At 56.5% G+C, this 19,058-nt stretch overlaps 1 protein-coding gene across 1 annotated transcript in view; it reads left to right on the top strand.

Annotated features, from left to right (window-relative positions):
* The first annotated feature begins 526 nt into the window (after positions 1-526).
* The window catches only part of ARK2C (arkadia (RNF111) C-terminal like ring finger ubiquitin ligase 2C), a 110,931-nt gene continuing 92,399 nt past the window's right edge, over positions 527-19,058 (top strand). Inside the window, exon 1 of the mRNA XM_002713515.6 lies at positions 527-1,184. Coding sequence (XP_002713561.1) covers positions 1,124-1,184 — 61 coding nt within the window. The 5' untranslated portion in view covers positions 527-1,123. The remainder of the gene's footprint in view (positions 1,185-19,058) is intronic.

The raw sequence follows: 19,058 nt of genomic DNA, 5'->3' as shown, positions 1-19,058 counted from the left end.
TCTCAGGAGCCAGGGATGTCACATATCTGCCTGCCACTGCGAAGTGGGCGTGTCTGTGCACATGGCTGGGTGTGCCCCTGTCAGGGCAGCGAATGGTGGATAAGCAGCCCTGGGTTTTCTGGAGTGTGTCTCTCTGTAGAGATCGTGAGAACCTCCCAGGGAAGGAGTGGTTTTCAAGTCAGCAAGTAATTCCTGCGAGCGTTGTGCTCTGCAGGAACAACAACCGGGTGGGTCAGGCAGGGAGCCCAGCGTGTGCCTGTTCTGTCTGGGTGTGCTCTGTGCGTCCCTCTGTGTGTCTTTGGGACTGCGATCTTGCCAAGCGTGCTGCTGTTAACGCAGCGTTTGACGTGTGCCTATCTGTAGGACAGCGCCTGGGTCCTGTGTGCGGCTGCTGGCTCGCTGGCGGCTTCACTTGGGCCCGCAGTCAGGCTCTGCACGTGCGCAAGCCTCCCTGCGCACGTCCCCAAGTGACCCGTGCGCGGGGTGCAGGGACCTCTGGGTCGTGTGCACTTGGTGCGCTCGTGCCCGGCTCTCCGCACTAACGGACGCACCTCCGCATGTCTGGGAGCACGTCCCTCTCCATGTGTGCACGTTCCGTGTGCACGCCGCCCGGTTCTGTGTGCAGGGGCGCTTCGCCCGCGCGCGCGCGCTCCAGTCCGCGGGCCGCTCGGGACCCGCACGGGGCTCCACGCGCCCCGGAAGGCTAACCCCTCCCTCTGCGTCCCACAGCGGGCCGCGGCGATTGGCCGCCCGCTCCCTCCCTGCCTGCACCCCTCCCTTCCCCCCTCCCCCGCCACCCGCGCGCCCGCGGTCCCCGCTGTCCCCCGCGGTTCCGGCGAGGCCGCGCCGCGCTGCGCTCCGCTCCCATTGGCTGCGCGCGCCTTTGTGTGGCGGCAGCTGCGGCCCCAGCGCCTTTGAATGTCGAGAGGGGCCGGGAAGGGAGCCTTTCCATGGGCCATCTGTCTCCCCGCCAGCCGCCGCCCCGCCGCCGCCCGCGCCCCGCGCTCCGCCTCCCGCCCCGGCGGCTCCCGCAGCCCCGCCGCCGCCCGCGCCCGCGCCCCGGAGCCGCGCCACAAAGGGCCCGCGCGCAACCGCCGCCGCCGCCGCCGCGCGAGGAGCCAGGATGGTCCTGGTCCACGTCGGCTATCTCGTGCTTCCAGTGTTTGGCTCTGTGCGAAACAGAGGTATCGCTTTTTCCTTTCGGGGTCTGCTTCGGAGCGTGGATCGCCGCAGGCACCGGGCGGGGGCGGGCGCGGCGGGCAGCCGGGGGCTCAGGGCACACCCGCGGGGACGCGGGGCGAGTGGTGGCTTCTTCCCACCCCCTTCTGGGGGACCCCCGAGTGTCGGGGTGGCCACCCTCGTGGGAGCTTTTGTAGTGAAGTTAGGGTTTGGTGCATTTGAGTCCCTCCCGCCCCGGTCCCCTTTTTATTCTTTGCGGCGGACGTGGTTCTCCCAAATTACAGTCGGTTCCCTGGTTCCCCTAATACCTAGCCCTGAGTGCATGAAAGGAGGGAGATGTACGACCGTGTGTGTGTGTGTGTGTGTGTGTGTGTGTGTGTGAGAGAGAGAGAGAGAGAGAGAGAGAGAGAGAGAGAGAGAATATGAATATATACTTGGCTCTCCGTGATTGGCTTTTTTGGAGCTGTATATGTTTTGTGGTACATGTGTTTTGCATTTCTTCATTTTTTGGCCGTGAACCCCAATGGCTGGTTAGCTGGGACCCGGGTATCTGCCCTGTCCCACACCCCAGCCCCCATCCTCCGTGGGCACTCGGACCATCCACCATCTCCCGCCCCCCTTTGCTCCCCTGCACCCCTTTTGTGCCATCGCCCTCGTGCTGCAGCCCTGCTCCCCCGCCCCCGCAGTTGTCTCGGTGTGACAGTTGCGTTTAGGGGTTCGAGATGCCTGGGTGTGTGTGCCAATGTGTGTGCCTGGGTGCAAGTGTGTGCGCGCGCGTGCGCGCACCGCGAGACTCCGGCATGCGCTGCCTGCCGGGCTGCCTGTTCGAGGAGGAGGAGATGGAGGAGGAGGAGGAGGAGGAGGTGGAGAAGGAGGAGGAGGAGAAGGAGGTGGGAGCCGCCCCCGCGCCCGGCCCTTGCCCCGGCCGCGGTTGACCAGGCAGCCAGCCGGCGCGGTCTACGTTAACTGTGACCTATGGGGTGTGTTTGCACGGTTCCCATCCCCTCACATCCTGCCACACCACAATAGCTTAGTGTCCCCCTTTTCCCTCCCCACCCCACATTTCTTCCATTTTCTTCTAATCAGAAATTCCCACCCTCCCCAAGCAAATCCTAGATGCATTTAGATTCATTTTTTTTTTTTTTTGTATTCTGCCTCTGGACTCACATTTCTCTTCTTGGAAATGTTTCTTCTATCCTCTCCCACTCCACGTCTGCTGAGATCCTTGCTGGCCGAGCCCTCCCCCTGCCCACTCCCTCCCACACGGAGTGATGTCTTCCCCAGAGGGACCAGGGCTGCTCCACCGAGTCCCGGGGGGTGGGGTCGCAGGGCCAGCTCCTCAGTGCGCCCCAGGGGCCCGATTGGGCCAGGCCAGGGAAGCCCAGCCCTCTTCCAGCCCAGCTGTCCCCAGTCCTGCGCCTCTCCCCAGAATCGAAAAGGCAAGGTTGCCCCCTTAGGCCTGTTGGAACCGCAGTTTTTTTTGTGTGATGATAGAATGATGACATTCTGCATTTATCAAATCTTTTTTTTTTCTTCATTGTGTAGCTCAGTGAATGGTCAACTCGCTGCTGTGTGCGCTGTGGCCCTCCCGCCTCTGCATTTAGCTGTATTGTGACACCCCTCTTAACCATTTCCTGTCTCCATCTGAGGAAGGCATTGCTATTTAAGCGGCAGTATCCCCTATCTCAGGCCAGCCTAGCTGGGGGAGGGGTGAGGAAGAAGAGGGATGGGGGGGCAAGTGTTCTCTCCTGGAAATGCCGACCCCCCCATAAGCAAGTTACTTGGCATTTCTTCTGAAAACGGGTATGGAACATTACACTAGGCAGAAATTCAAAAATGATTAAAAAGGATGTTGAGCCTGAAAGTATAATTATCCTGATTAAATCATTATCATCCTCATTAATACCACCGATCTGTAAATACCATCGCAGGATGCCGAATCCATGTTTTGAAATTCAAATTGTTCAGCTGCCTTTAAATTTTATTTTTAATATGCCCCTCCCCACCCCCAAATCCAGCAAAACAAATTCTGCCCGTCCATCCAAGTTTACTTTCATGGCAAACACGCCCACAGGAAATTTAAGGAGGAAGGGGTGAGAGTTGGGTTGAGGGTAAGGTTTCGCACAGTGTGCTAAGAATTCATGACCTTCCGATAGAGGATACTAATGCTTAACTTCGACAAGGTCCCAAGCCACAATCTTCCTGTAAAACTGAGCTAGTCTGCCAGCTTAAATCTGTTCTTTTTAGTTTCCATTGTAGTAGTGTAGGCTGTAGGCCATTTCAGAATAGATGTAGAGAAATAACCATTTTTGTATCTTCATCTTGTTTAGCTGAGTACATTGCACTGTAAATCCCTGTTAAGTGGATTCCTTTTGCCTTGGCTTGGAGGCTGCGGCACCCCATTCTCCAGTTATCTGGGTGGCCACTGGCAGCACCCAACCATAACTGAGGATTATAGGCATCGGAGGCAAAAATATTAAATATCTATACATATATATGAAAAGACAATCTTGGATGAAATGGTACTTATTGCCATAACATAGTCCCTGAAAATTCGGTGCACCAAGGTCCCGGCTTAGGGGGAAGCCATGGCCAGAGTGTCTTAATTGTTTAATTGTACAATGTCAAGAGTATCTGTGGACATCTGGCCTGGCCCTCAGAACTGCCCCTTTAACAGCCGGCTCCCTTCTGCTGCCTCGCCAGCCAGCCCTGCTTGAAAACGGAACCAAAGCAGCAGCAGCAATCGTGAAAGAATAAGGCCCCTGCTTCCAGGGCCCTTCCAAAATAACATCCCAAGGAGCCTCCGCAGACTGCCCTTTGGCAATCTGAAAAGACCGAGGTCAAAAAAAAAAAAAAAAAAAAAAAGAATCCCAGCAAAATGGTTTTCCATTAAACAGGGGTAGCGTGTTCTGCTGTGCTGAATTACTTCCTGTTCTTATTTTGTGGGTAATTTTTTCTGTATCAAATATCCTTTTGGTTGTGTATCTTTTTCACCTTTTCTTGTACTAAAACTGAAGCATGATCTGTATTTTTTTACATCCCCCAGTTGACAATGTACAGCGCTCGGTTAGAGATGTACCCTGCTGAACCGTACTGTGCTCGTGTACCCCGGGCCATCTGCTCATTGTACGCTGCTTTTGTTCTGTTGTTGCTCTTCCGAAGCATGGTGGGCCCAGCCTTTTTTTTTGTACCGTGTGCATGACGACATTGTTACACACAGAATCCACTAATACTAATATACAATCTCTCAATAAAGAACTAGTTTTCCTATATTAACCTAGTGTGCTTTTTCTCTTGCTGTTTTTCCCATTTATTGTCGTATCCTGCTGTTTAGATCTCCCTTGCTTTTCTATCCCCACCCTCACCCACCTCCCATTGTAAGAGCCGAGTGAATGCCTTTTCTTTTTACTTTCCTTTTTTTCCCCCCTTTTTGTTGTTGTTGGTACAGATATGGTGGCTTTAATCTCATCCAGTCCCTATCTATTCACAATAGCAGTCTGGGGCGATGGGCGGGGTCAGTCTTCCTTCCACTGAAACAGCCCAGCTGCAGAGAGAGCCCCTGGTTCTGGCCACCTGTCTGTTTAGCAACCTCCACATTTCATCTTAGTTTCCAAATTACATGGGCTCCCGCTTTACGATGCTGGCGAAGGGCAGGGGGTGTAACACTTAGGTTGAGAAAAGGGATACTGTTCTTAACTAGCAATCATGTAGCATTTCAGACTCGCCTGAAAAACCCATTTTGAGTTGTGTTTCAACTTTTCTGTTTACTGTCTCATTGATTGACTGTCCTTATAAATCATGCGGGGGGTGACATGTGACATGTAATTGGAGCCATGATCTGGAATGTTAAAGGATCCTCTTGCATGGGAATATTTAGGTTCTTGGGATGGGCAATGTAAGTTTGGCATGGAGCTTCTGGGTAAGGAAGATTTTCCAAACAGAAACCACCACCTGAGGCCACTCCCACCCCTGTCCCAGCACTAGTAGCTGGAGGCGTTCCTCTGGGAATAAGAGGGTCCCCGTCCTCTGCAGAACACGACCTGTTACAGCGGAAGATAGTCTTCCTGCCTGACAGCTGCTTCATCTGTGGCCCTGCAGCCTCTCAAGAGAAAGGAAGCCAGCTCTGGGCCACGGTTGAAGTGTGTGTGTGTGTGTGTGTGTGTGTGTGAGATCTGCAGAGAAGTCAAGACCTGCCTCCAAACAATTGGAAGAAGAACCCTTAAAATGTGTCTTTTTTCCGTAATTGCACTGGAGAAGCCAGTGGAGAGGTATTCCTCCCCCTGCCCAGAGTGGAACCCAAATTCAAGCGTTTGTCAATTATACCTATTCAATTTCAGCCCAGAACAAGCCTTGCTAAATGAGGCGTTTTAGTCACCAGAGGAAATCAGTTGATTAGAGAAATTCATGGTTCCTTCGAAGGGTCATCGTACTGGAGCCGCCGGCTTGGAGCTGTCTCCCGGGGTTACCTGGGTGCCTTCCCTGACCACCGAGCTCGGTGGCCTGCTGAGTGGCTTCGGAGACCCTCCTCTCCCCCCAGGCCTGCCTCCTCTGCTCTGGGCCTTTGTTCTGCTCTTCCCAGGCAGGGTGGGAAAGCTGAGCTGATTTGCTGTGACACAGGGACACACGTGGAGGCTCCAGCAGAGGCTCCTGCAGTACCTTGTGCAGGAGGAGGTGTGCAGGTCTACACAGCTGATCCTTCGAGGATTTTGATTTCTTTTTAAACACATTTTCAGTTTACATGAAGCTTTTAATTTTGATCCAAACTCCGAAAGCCAAATAACGCCACCAACCCAACCTCAACAATAATAAAACACCTCCAGGTCAAATGATTGCTCTCGCTTTTGTCCTAAAGAGCAGTGGCTCATTAGATCAGTGTTCGCCAACTCCAAGGTTTTATTATTCTGAATTAGCGTTAAGTATGCCAGAATCGTTTGACAGTGTGTTTCAAGGATAGGTTAGTAACCTAGTAGTAATATATAAAGCTGTTGGGTTAATGGGGAATCCTATTGTAGGCGTTTATCGAGTGCTTGTTGTTTGGCTCAGATTGAACTCAACATTTACATATTAAGGAGACTTTCCCCATGACTGGACATTTCAAGGACTACAAAGCCCTTGGACTTTGTTTATTCTCCCAACCATCCAACCTATCTGTTTTAATAACTTTGATACCAGGATCTGGGGGAAACCGACCCACAGACGTGGTAATAAGGTGGAACACGGGTCTTATTTACAGCTCTGCTTTCTGGACAAGCCCCATTTAATTCATGAGTTTTCTTAAATAATACTTTCCCATAAACCTTCAAATACCGTTAGCCACTCAGGGCTAGAGGGAGGCACTGAGAATGCGGAGGCCCCCGACAGGCAGAAGACAGAGACTGGGCCAGGTCTTTCTCCCTCCTGCTTTGCTCACCTCCTACCCTACCCCTTGCCATAGCCTTCTTACCTTTAAACAAGGATTCTGCAGTGTTGCAGTGGCAAACTTCAGGGGTTCCTGGGCTCAGGGCTGGATCCTGGGGCGCTGTGGGGGCCTTCCTTAGGCCGAAGGCTGGGAGACAGCAGGCCCATGACTCCCATCCAGGGAGAGACTTTGGTTTTCTCCGTCCTGCCTGGCCCCACATTGTCCAAGTGTACAGGACACTTGCCTGACTTTCCCTGTGGGTCTACACAGCTTTTCAGAGACTCCTGGTTAACACAGTATATGGGTGCAAATTAGTATTTATTAGCTGCTGGGAGCATTTACCTTGCAGACTCCGATTTTGGGATAAGAACACAAAGCAAACCTTCATAACCCCACTGCGGAATCACGCACAGTGCCTGGCCTTCATGTATTCAGTCATCTGTTCACTCACTGTGCATTTAGGGAACACCTGACTGGGACAAGCACTGACAGGCAGCTGAGGCTGAGGGGAGTGCTTAGGAAGCTGGATGCTGGCTAAGATGCTCTGTGCCCAAGTGAAGGGTGGAGCAGCCTGGCTGCTGAGGTTGTCTTGGGGCAGTCTGAGCCCTGTGTTGACCTGGAAGGATGAACTTAGGCCAGTGCTCTGCACATCATCCGGGTGATGACTGATGACTATGATATAATAGTCTGAAGGCACCTGGCACACAGCCGGTGCTCCTCTGCTTCACAGCTGTAGGCGTTTACTGCCCCAGGATCAAGTAAAGTCAGCGATGGCCTTGGTACGGAGGTGAGGTTGTGACAGATCTCTGAAGGAGGAAGAGGAGAGCTCGCTGGGGGTGGGGAACCAGTGTGATGGTGGCCAAGACCAGTGGCTCTGCTAATCGGGCAAGAGCAGAAAAGCATATGAACAGGAAGAATGAGTGTGTGCATGGGTGTGTGCCTGGGTGCGAGGGCCCATGTGCACTTGTTGCTTTACACAGCTACAGAGTGCAGTGGGGCTGTCGTCCTGCCTGTGAATCACTCTATCACAAGCACAACTCCAGGAGTTGAGAGCACCAGGTGTGGAGATGCAGAGGAGGCTGGCAGAGGTTTTAAAGGCACCCTGGGGAGAGTGGGCTGTAAACCAGTCCCCTGGGGAGAGGAGAAGGCGTGCTGGAGGGACCTTAGCATGCCCCTTACCAAGTAGCACACGTGCCCACATGGTGAGGGCCGAGAGGCTGGAGGGCTTTGGGGTGCCTGGCAGAGTGTAAGACCATGAAGACACATAGGGCAGGTAGGAGGACAGGCTGTTTTGGGGAGAAATGCAGTCTGTGTACAGATAAGCATAGAGAATTGAGATGCCACAGTGGCCGTGGGACTGTAATTCTTTAAAACACAGATTCCTGGTTGGGCTAGGAAAAGCATTTCAGTCTTAAAAATTCCTCACATGGACATGACCTCCCCTGCCCCAGACACTGTCTTCAGGCCTGGGATCCCCAAGATGGGCTCAGGTCACCCTCCCAGCAATAAAAAATCTCTGCGAGTTCTCACCCCTTTGATACCTCCGTGTGAGCTGATGTTGTCGCATGGTACCCGTCCCGAGAAGACAGACCCCTACACAGACAAGTCCAAAGTTTGCAGAAGGATCATCCCGATCCGTGGGAGAAGGAAGGCGGGGCTGGAGAAGCCCTCCCAGAGAGAAGAGTGGGGGGAACACAGGGTCAGAGTGTGGCCATGGGGGTGAGGGCGCTGGTCCCAGGATCAGAGGGGGGAAATGAGGTCTAGTGTGGTGACAGCCTTGGCCACCCTCCCAGCTAGTAAGTGGCTGAGCCAGACACAGAGCCCAGGTGACCAGGGACTCGGCCACACCCTCTACTCCATGCTTCATGGTTTGCGGGCTGTCAGGAACACAAGATCAAGACAAGCCATAGAATGGCATCCCTGCCTCCAGTTCTGAGGAGTTGCAATGCTGGGCTCCTTGTCTACACTGGGAGAGGCCTCTGTCCAGCTCGCGGCCTGCTCGGCGACCATGGGGTCTAAGTTCCCAATGCGGAGCTCTGCACAGCCCACAGGGGGTACTCAGAGGGACAGGGAGGGTGCCTGGAGGACCAAGGACCCCCTGAGGAGGAAACGAGCAAGCCCCCCCCCCCCCCCCCCCCGCCCAGTGCTGGGCTTTTTAGCTCAGAGGAGCCCAGGCCACTCACTTGCTTGGGGAGGACTGATTGCCACAGAGACCATGGGCTTGGCCTCCCAGGTCATGAACACCTTGTGCACCTGTTCTTAGGTCATCTTGATGCCTTCACAAATTCTCTTTCTCATGGGGGTGATAGAATCACATTTGGGGGAGTTCGGAAACTTAAACCAAAGGAAAGCGTGTGGTGTCCACGTTTTGTTCATACATGTGCTGTTTGTCTCAAGAGCCTCAAACAACGCGCGCTTCCACCCTCGCTCCTCCACTTTTTATTTCACATATGTCACAGCGTGTTCACCTTGTGCTAGTGTTTCCGCAAGCACCATTTTCAACGGCTGCGTAATGGTCCGCCCGGATGGGGGGCTCCCTTCTCAGGTTGGGTGGTGCCTGATGCACTCGGATTGTCACGGGTCACAGGACACTCCATGCAGGGGGGAGGCAGTCACTGGAATGACTCTGACAGCTCTTTCCAACAGCAGAGCCTAAGGCGTGGGGGAGGCAGGTTGGAGAGGGCTGGGGGAGGAGGAAGATGAACAGTGCCCTGGTTCTGGTCCCTGTTGTGCCACATGGTTCCCCTGGGGCCTTGAGCAGGTCAGTTTCCCTGCCAGTCAAATGGCTCGGCCCTGGTTAGTGCTTCGCAGAACCTGGCACAGGAAGTGATGTCCATGGAAGGCCCGAGAAGTCAACCCAAGGCCAGAGCAGTGTCACCCACAGGCCAGGCAGTGCAGGGCAAACAGCCCTGCTTCCAGTCCTGCTCTGTCACCCCTGTGCAAGGCTCGAGGCTTTACTTCCTGTCTGCCAAGAGAGATAATTGGACTAATTGCCCCTTCCTGCTCTGAAGAGCTGTGATTTCCTCCTGATGAGAAGTTCATTTCCATTGCCTGCCTGTCTTTTCATGGGACAGCAGCCAGAGGCCCTTTAGCACTCAGGGCTTGACCTTCTCCTGGCCGCATCCACTGAGCCTGTGACCGAGGGGTGTGTGTGTGTGTGTGGCCAGGGGTGGGGTGGGGGTCTCTCTGGGGCACGGGTGACACCAGTGGGCACAGCCCTCAGGCTCCTGACCCCAAGCTTATGCTGCAAACAGGAAGTTCCTTGAGCTGCGTGACTCCTCCCAGCCCATGAGGAGGACTGGTGACGGTCACCCCCACACACGGCCTGCTGGATCCCCTAGATCGCACGGTGGCCTCTCCACGCCCCTGGGAGCGGAAGTAGGGCTGCTGAGTCAGCACTGCCGCCTGCGGTAGAGGGGGGCGGAGGAGCCGGGGAGGAAGTGAGAATTCAGCCAACACCTGTCTCCAGAAGGGGCAGGAAGCTGCAACAGCTGCTGCTCCCTCTGGGCTGGTGGGAGGGAGGGGCGGGGCCTGCTCCCTGTTTTCTCCCCGCCTCCCCCAGCCCCTGGCTGGGCTCCAGCTCCCCTCCCACCGCTGCCAGGGCCCCCATGCCACCTCCTTCCTGAGAGACCACCCACCCGACTCCTAGAAGGGCTTCTGCTGCCACGTGCTGTGCAGGCTGATGGGTTAGCGCTCCCCCTCCCACCCCAGCCTCTGTGGCAGGTCCTGAGGGTGGGCAGGGAGTGTGCAGGAAAGGCTGCTGCGCTTGTCTCCCTACCCCCCCCCCCACCTGCCAGCTGGCCCCCTTCTCGAGGCCCCCTGCACTGCCCGTCTGCCCCTGGCCCGGCCATGCCTGTGTCCGGCCCCTGCCGAGGGAGACCACACAGAGGTGGCGCTATCTGGGCTCCAGTGCCATCAATGTTCGCATCCCCTGGGCTGGGATGCCAGGGCCTCAGCCTCAGCTGGGGCCTGCTGTGTCCCTCAGGCCTGTGAGTGGAGGCCTAGTCAGGGCTGGCTCGGGAGGGGAGCTGGACCCCGACGGGCGCTGAGGCTGCCACAGAGCCAGGGGCGGCAGGAGGGAGGGCACCCGGCCTTCCCCCCGGGGGAGAATGGGCAGTGGCAGAAAGCATGAGGGATGGGGTCCCCTGGGGTGAGGGGTGCTGGGGTCTGCTGGACAGGCACGGTGGGGGTGGGATTGAGAAGGTGGAAGGAGCCCAGGCACCAACTGGGGGCAGTGTTGCCCTGCTCTGTTCCCACCCTCTCCCATCCTGAAAGGTCCCGGATGAGCCCAAGCTCCCCTCCGGGTGAGCTAGAGGCAGGAAGGAGAGGGCCGGAAGAGGGAGGAGGAGGCATGTGGGGGGTCCCCAGAGGGGGTGCCTGCTCTCTGCCACATTCAGGCTCTGGGGGACCAGAGATGTGCTCCAAGGCCAGTGCAGCAGCAAAGGGTCTGGACTTCCCGCAGGGGACACAGTGGGGCTCCCGGATTCCCTCCAACGGGGAGCTCTTGGGCTCCAGCTGCAATTGCTATGTGAACTTTTGAGTGAGACTCCAAAAACTTGGAGGTCAGGGCAGGCCACGGCCTCACTGCCCGGGTCATTTGACACACTGGGTGCCTCATCTCCGCCCCAAGACCCCTTCTTCCCTGCCCTGGAGATCTGAGCTGCCCAGTGTGCCTGGAGTTGCAGAGCTGGCCCCGAGAGCCTGGGCAGGGTTGGCACTGGGTCTCTTGGCTCTGAGGGCCGGTGGCCTTCCTGGGTCCTGACTCAGGGCCGTGGGATGTGGACTGAGCAGGAAGCAGCCACTGACGCAGCCGGGGGCTGCTCTGTGGGCAGGCACGGCAGAGGAGGCAGAGGAGGGTGGCATTTCAGAACCCTGGAGGGCAGAGCTGAGGCCAGGACTGGGGGCGTTGGGGGCGGGTGCAGATGGACCCCTGGAACAGGGCTGCGGGGAGCCTCCTGGAAGGGTATACCCAACCGGGGCTGCCCCTGGTTTGCTAAGGGACATATTTATTGTCAAACGCACAGGCCAGTGCCACTGCCTGCCTGCTTGCCTGCCTGCCTACGTTTGTGCAGCCACATCACCACTTTCCAGCCTCCCTGCCCCTGCCAGAATTCTTCACACCCTCGAATGAAAACTAAGTGCTCTCTTGCCTTTGAGGCCTGCTCCCAAGCAGAGCAAGGGCTGGGCTTGCTGAGTCCCCTGGAGCAAGATTCGGCCATGGAGGGGCCAAGTAGGTTGGAGTTGAACAGACAATGCAGAGTTTTGCCATCAGACTTGCCATCGTTGGCTTGCTCACCTCCCAGCCACATGACTTTGGACCTCTCAGGCTCAGTCTCAGAGATGGAGATGATTGACACTAATCTCAGTGTCACAAGGGTGTGAAGTGACAGAGTTAAGACACATACGCAGTACAGGGCACACACAAAATCCTGGGCAGTGCCTAGCAAAAGCAGGTCATTTCCCCACTCCCGCCCACCTGCCACCCCTCCTCCTCTGCATACACACAGACCCCTGCCTGCTCAGGGCTCTCACCAGAGGGTAGACCGGAGCCTGGGAGGTAGCGGAGGGCCCCGCGTGTTCCACTGGGGGCTGGGGGCGTCTGGGGCGCAGCCTGCTGGGGAAGCCCCCTGGACACTCCTGCAGTGGGTGGAGGATGCACAGACATGGCTCCCCGAGGGCCAAGCCCATGGATGCGGCCACGCCCGGAGGCATCTTGGCACACGGGATGGGGAGAGGTCACTGAGGCCTGAGAAATCAGGAGGGCCTCCTAGAGGAGGTGGGAGTGGAGCTAGCTCCCGAGGAGGGAGGTCTGCAACTCCACTGCCCGTGGAAGCTGCCGGGTCTGCGCTGTCCCCTGCCCGCTCCCGCCTCGGCCCAGATCTGATCCAAGAGGTGAATGTCAGAGTCCTGTGGCTGTCATCCTCGTCTGAATTTCCCTTTTCTTTTCTGGAGCATTGGGCCCTCCCATTTCATCACCATCCCACCCATTCCAGATCCCCTCCTCCCCACCCCTCCCCGGCCCTGGCCGTGTCCGCTGTGATCCTCTGCCTCTCCTCCCAACCCCTCTGCTCCGATGCTTGGATGGGCAGATGCACCAGTCGCTGGAAGAGCCACGTGGAGGGTGAGGCTGCCCGAGGGAGCTGGGGCTTCACGGCCCCCCTCCAAAGTGCACAGCCCTCCTGAGGCCTGGGTTCCCCTCTCTGAAGCTCAGGGTGCTGGTGCTTGCCTGTCAAGTTGAGCGAAGATTACATGGGAGAGGGGAAGACAATACCCTACCGTGACCCTGGGGCAGGTCCGGGCTGCTCTTCCTGTGTGCGCCTACCTGCTAGTGGGAATCGCCACCTGCAGAATCTCTGCCTGTTCCTCAGAGGCACCCAGAACTTGGGAAGGGAAATGGAGGGTAGGGGGAAAACTCGGAGCCTCAGAGACTCTTATCTGCAGAGTGGGAGCGATCATAGTAACCCCCCGATGCTGTTATGATGAGGCTGGGACGTGATCACGGATCAGCTCAAGTCTCAGATGTGCACCTGCCCTGGACCAGGCCTGTGCCGGGCTCTGGGGACATCAGGATAATGGTAGCAATGGCAGGAGGAGTAGCAGGTGCACACGTGGCACTCACCTAAACAGTCTACTTGCCATAAAGAAACTGAGCTTCGTGGGAAGCCGATGCGTGGAATCTGAACGTGCGGCCCTAAGGTATGTGCTGAGGGTGTGCTTTTCCCCGGGGACACATCCTGGAGATGGTGAGGCCTGGGATCTGCTGCCTGAGTGACCAGGACAGGAGGTGGGGGAGGGGTGTCTCAGGCCCAGCGGCTGCCCAGCCAAATGCAGCAGGGCTGCTGAGAGGAGGAACTTCAGGGCTAATGTCCTGTGGCCGAGTGCGGTTTGGTCAACCCTAGTGGTCAATGTAGCAGTGTTGCCTACTGCTCAGCCTTGCTGGTTGGATGGTTCTGTTGAGAGGAAAATTCGCACAAGCTCTCAGAGCCTTGGCTTGTCCTGGGCTAAGGGCTGAGGGCACAGTTTGGGTGCTAACGAGGTGGGAGTCCCAAAAGACTGCAGGAAGCAGTGACGGGGCCGTAACCCCAATAGTCAGAGGGTTGTCATGGGTGCTGGTGGGAGGGTGGGAGGAGGGGAGACGCGGGGAAGGGGAGAGTCCTGTGGGAGACCTCCTGGGGCCGACCCTTGAAGGAGGGACCTGGGGCAGCATTTCCCACACTGGCCAGCCATACACCAGGTCCCTTTGAGCTGCTGAATGTTACTTCTTCCCAAGGGCTGCACAGTCCAACGACTGGCAGTGCTGTGCGGTCAACCCCGGCTTGAAGAGTCCCCACGCATATTAGCTCCACAAAGGTTCTGATAAGGCCTGCTTTTTTTAAAAAAAGCCCTTTGCTTATGCTTTAGCTGTGTTTCCTGAAACTATGTGAACCATGAAGTGTGTTTGTGTGTGTGTGTGTGTGTGTGTGTGTGTGTGAGAGAGAGAGAGAGAGAGAGAGCTAGAGAGAGGCTTCTGGAAACACCTCTTACACTTGGTACAGGGAGCACAGCCTGGGAACTGGGTCACCCAGCTCCAGACTGGCCCAGAGCAGCTCCCTTTGCACTGAGGGGGGGAGGGGAGACAGGAAAAGGACCTCCAAGGGCCTGGGGCAGCTCACGTAAACAGGAATTTGTTTCTCACTGTTCTGAGGCTGGGAAGTCGGAACCAAGGCCCCGCAGACACAGTGTCAGGGGAGGATCTGGTTCCCACGTGGTCTTGCAGGCCGCTTTGCCTGGTGCAAGGGGAGAGGGTCTCCTTTTAAAGGGCCCTGAGCCCATTCTTAAAGGCCCTGCCCTCATGACCTAAGACATCACTGCCTAAGCCCGTCACTTGTGGGGTTAGGATTGGGGGGACACAGCCAGCCAGACCACAGTGGCTGCTCAAGAGAAGACTCCAGGGTTGGAGGTCAGGGGTGAGCTGGCCGCTCAGTCCCAGTGCCTCTGGGAGCCTGGCCTTGTGCTAGAGGCCTGCTCGGCTCAGGGCTTCCTGCTCCCATTCTACCTTCTGTGAGTGATCCTGGGCTGGCTTTTCTCTCTTCCCCTGCTGGATGCACACTGCACTTGATGCTCACACCCCAGTGCACATGCCTGTCTGCCCGTGACCCCTGTGAATGTCTGCACGCCACGTGCAGCCCACTCGCATTCCTGGTGCCAGCACACACCCCCATACACACAGGTGCCTGTCCTAGAAACACGTGCACACACACGCTTGCAGATACAAATAAACGCACATGCACACCATGGGCCACTTGCATGCATGCGTGCACCCCGTGATCCTGGGAAGCACCGTCCACAGAAACCCAAGCTTAAATGTCTCCAGGTGGGACTCCCCCGTCTTCTCCCTGCCGTGTCACCTGTGCTCCAGTGGGGCTCCCACTGCAGTGTCACCACATTCATAAAATAATTAGTCCAGCAGGGAGGCGGAGGCGGCCCTGTCCATCCATTTTGCGCTATTCTAAGGGAGTCCCATGCACCTGCTAGATGTTGGGGAACACCGGCTCGGCGCATGCTCGGGAGGCTGGGGCGCGGCACCTGGTGAGGCTGCATCATCCCAGTGGTGGAAGGTGAAGGGGCAAGGAGGGTGCGAGGGAGGGGGAGGGGCCCCAACTCTCCTTTCATCAGGAACCCACTCCCAGGATAACGATGCGTCTCAAGACTCATAGCACTGCAGGCTTGGATTTGGTTTCTTATACATGAACTCTGCGCGAGGACATTCGGCCTTGCCTCAGGCCTTCATCCAGAGTCCTGCCCTGAGGTCTGAGCCTGCCGGTGCGCCCAGGCTGGCTGCCCCGGTTCTGCTGTCTCCACAGGCCCCTCTTGAGCCTCAGCGGCCAGGGAGTGGGTAATGAGGGAGGAATGATCTGGTACAGTCTTCACTCTGATGGATAAAACACTCCACAAGCTCCCTTTTGGATTCTGGGTGGCCTGGGAGGGCTTCTTGGAGGAGGTGGTCTTGAGCTGGGATTGAAGGAAGGGCTCCCTGTCCATGGGAGGTGAGCAAAGGGATACAGTGGAGGTGTGGGGGCTGTAGCCCCAGCCTCAAGTGTCGCTTAGGGAGACAGTCTAGGTAGAGGCAGAAGAAGAGGCAGGACTAGGAAGGGGCCAGCAGCCCTGCACTGCCCATGTCCCCTCCAGTCACGTGGGGCAGTGGTTGGGAGAGTCCTTGGCTACTGTTCAGCTTGTCATCCAGGCACCGGGCGAGTGAGACCATATGACGTTCATGTCGCTGCGCCGTTCTATACAATGTCCTAACAAGCTGACGAGCCTGGCACGCTCAGTCTTATTTATGGCTGCTATCATTTCTCCGACATCGAGATTAATTGGACGATAGCTGTTTATAAGCTCTTCCATCATCAGCCAGGCCCATCACCTGGGAGGAGAGGAGGGCCAGGTTTAATCTGCGAGCAGCGTGCGGGCCCCCATGCTTCTGGAGTACGTGTGTGTGGAGTCACAGCCATAAATCACAGCCCATACCGGCAGTGCTGGGACCAGAGGGCCCGGGGATCCCCAAGTAGCAGGCCCCAGAGCGCATGTGCGCGAGGCAGGTGTCTTGACAACTGGGCTGTTCTGCAGAGCCAGGGAGGGAGGCTAGGATGCGGGGAGAGACCCGCCTGTCCAGGGCTTGCCCCGCTCTGGAGTCTACCCCGAGAGTCATGCAGAAGCTCATTTGGATACAGACTCCCCCCAGACCCCATAGAGTCCCCCACTCTAGGCACCTGGCTCTTGCTCAGGCTTCCCTGTCTGGAGGCCACCTGCCTCCCAGAAGCTTGGCCTGGGCGGGGGTGGGGATTAGGGCTGGCCTGTGGGACAGGCCAGATGGTTCCTCCAGGTTCTCCCTGCTTCAAGCCAGTGCTTCCCTTCTGTGGGCTCTCTGAGGAGCAAGGGAGATCAAAGGCTGGCACGGCACAGACCTGGAGAAAAGGTGGGAGGGAATTGTGTCCTTGAGCAGAAGTGGTAAGGTTTGCGAAGTCCGTCAGGTTCCACCCGGGGTGCGGCCTGCCATTGTCCACCCTCAGCTGGCTGCAGGTCCCTTCCTGCCGTGCACTAGAGAAGCAGCTGCCGTGAGAGTGAGGGTCATGCTGGGGGCATTAGAGGCATCATCTATTGTCCCGTGATGTTGGCTTTTGGGTTCATTTTTAGTAAACTCAGCTGAAATGTAAGTGAGGCATCGGGGGCCAGCGTTGTAGCATAACGGCTTAAGCCACCGCCTGTGATGCTGGCATCCCATGTGGGTGCTGGTTCCAGTTCCGGCTGCTCCACTTCCAATCCAGCTCACTGCTAATGCACCTTGGAAAGCTGTGGAGGATAACGCAAGTTCTTGGGCTGCTGCACCCATATGGGAGACCTGTATGAAGTTTCTGGCTCCTGGTTTCTGCCTGACCCAGCCCTGGCCATTGCAGCCATTTGGGAAATGAACCAGTGGATGGAAGATCGCTTGCTCTGTCTCTCCCTCTCTATAACTCTGACTTTCTTTTTAAAAGATTTACTTATTTATTTGAAAGTCAGAGTTACACAGAGAGAGGAGAGGTAGAAAGAGAGAGAGAGAGAGGTCTTCCATCTGATGGTTCACTCCCCAATTGGCTGCAATGGCTAGAGCTGTGCCAATCTGAAGCCAGGAGCCAGGAGCTTCTTCCAGGTCTCCCATGTGGATGCAGGGGCCCAAGAACTTGGGACATCTTCTACTGCTTTCCCAGGCCATAGCAGAGAGCTGTATCAGAGGAGGAGCAGCTGGGATTAGAACCGGCGCCCATATGGGATGCTGGTACTGCAGGCAGTGTCTTTACCCGCGATGCCACAGCGCTGGCCCCTAGTGACTGTTCTGTAGCACGCCCATGTGGGATGCCAGCACCTTAAGCCCAGGGAGTTAACCCACTGCACCACAGCGCTGGCCCCCAAGCAAATAAATCTTGGAAAAAGAAATGAGGTAGTGCAAGAAGTGGTTCTGTTACTTGGTCTGGAAACTGAGGCTAGAGTTGATTTATTTACTGTCATTATTTAAATTCTTACTTATTTATTTGAAAAGTAGACACACATACACACACAAGTCTTCATCTGTTGGTTCACTTCCCAAATGCCTGCAACAACCAGGACTGGGCCAGGCTGAAACCAGGAGCCTAGAACTCAATGTGGGGCTCCCCTGTGTGACAGGCCCCCAGTCCTGGGGTCATCACTTGCTGCATCCGGGGTGTTTGTTAGCAGGAAGCTGGGTTGGAAGCAGAGCTGGGACTTGGACTTAGGGACTCTGAAATGGGATGCTGGTGTCTCCAGTTTCGTCTTCATGGCTGCCCTGAACGTCTGCCCCAAAGCTGGGGTTTAGATCAGCTTGTGGTCCTTCCACAGCTGGGGTGGTGCTCCCACTGTGAGGGCCACGCCGGGCCAGGGGTCCATGCACACAGACACTGCACCCTTCTGTCGGCAGTAAAACTCTGGGTGAGCTGGGATGGGGTCCCCGTGAGGGCGACATGTAGAGGAGACCCTCCTGCCCCGTGACCCTAAGCAGTTTCTCTCCAGGGGCTCTGGAGGGAGTGGCCTTTTGCAGGCATCAGAATCTTTCTGTACTGGGGACCTGGCAGGCCCCCTCGCTGAGATTCAATGGAGAGGTGATTGTGGGGGCAGGAGGGCCTGTGTGACTCCCACGCAGCCTCCAGCCCAGATGTCCACCCTGCCCCTTGCCTACCCTCTTGCATTACATGGGCCTGTGCCCAGGGATGGGGACTCTCTGTCCTCAGCCTTTGGGGCCTTGGTCTTCTCTCTCTCCCTTGGCTCTCAGCAGCCTTTGCAGGACCTGCTGGGGACATCTGGGAACCCTCCAGGCTACCTGTCCCTGGCTCCTTCTCAGGAGTCCTTGATGAACTTGAGCTGGTCAAGACCCATAAGGAAGAAGAACAGAACCCGCAGACCCCCTTTCCCTACCAAGGGTCTGCACGTCCATGAATGTGGCCTAAGTTTGCCTAGGGTGTTTTGGGTATACCTCCCTCTGCTGTTAAGCTAATTCATGTGACCAAATCTGATAACACCTGCCACATAGACGCTTATGTCCTAGGCTCATGGGTCAGTGTACTGGGTAGGATGTAGGTTTGGCTGTGGGGACATACCCAATGCAAAAGTGGCTTAGGGCTCATTGGTTCTCAAAACAGCCCAGAGCGCTGGTTCTGGACTGGCACAGCAACAGGTGCTTGGCGTCAGGGACTTAGGGGCCTCCTCTCGTGTCCTCCTGTGCCTCCTGGAGAGTGACCCTTGCCTGCCTGGTCCAGGAAGGGGCAGAGATCCAACACTGCACAGGTCACCTCACTTGCATGCTGTTTATCTAAACAGCATCACCTGACCATGCTTGGTTGCCAAGAACATGGGGAGGTGTGTTCTGTATTCTGGAAGGCCACATGCCCAGCCAAATTTGGGGGGTCTGCTACATAGGTGGGGAGAACCAGTCATCTCTGCCTCAGCTGGT

The sequence above is a fragment of the Oryctolagus cuniculus genome, chromosome 10 (genome assembly GCF_051225735.1).
Source record: "Oryctolagus cuniculus isolate XC-2025 breed Fujian yellow rabbit chromosome 10, ASM5122573v1, whole genome shotgun sequence".
Classification (NCBI taxonomy): Eukaryota; Metazoa; Chordata; class Mammalia; order Lagomorpha; family Leporidae; genus Oryctolagus; species Oryctolagus cuniculus.
The sequence above is the reverse complement of the archived record's forward strand: the minus strand, read 5'-3'. Positions and strand labels throughout refer to the sequence as shown.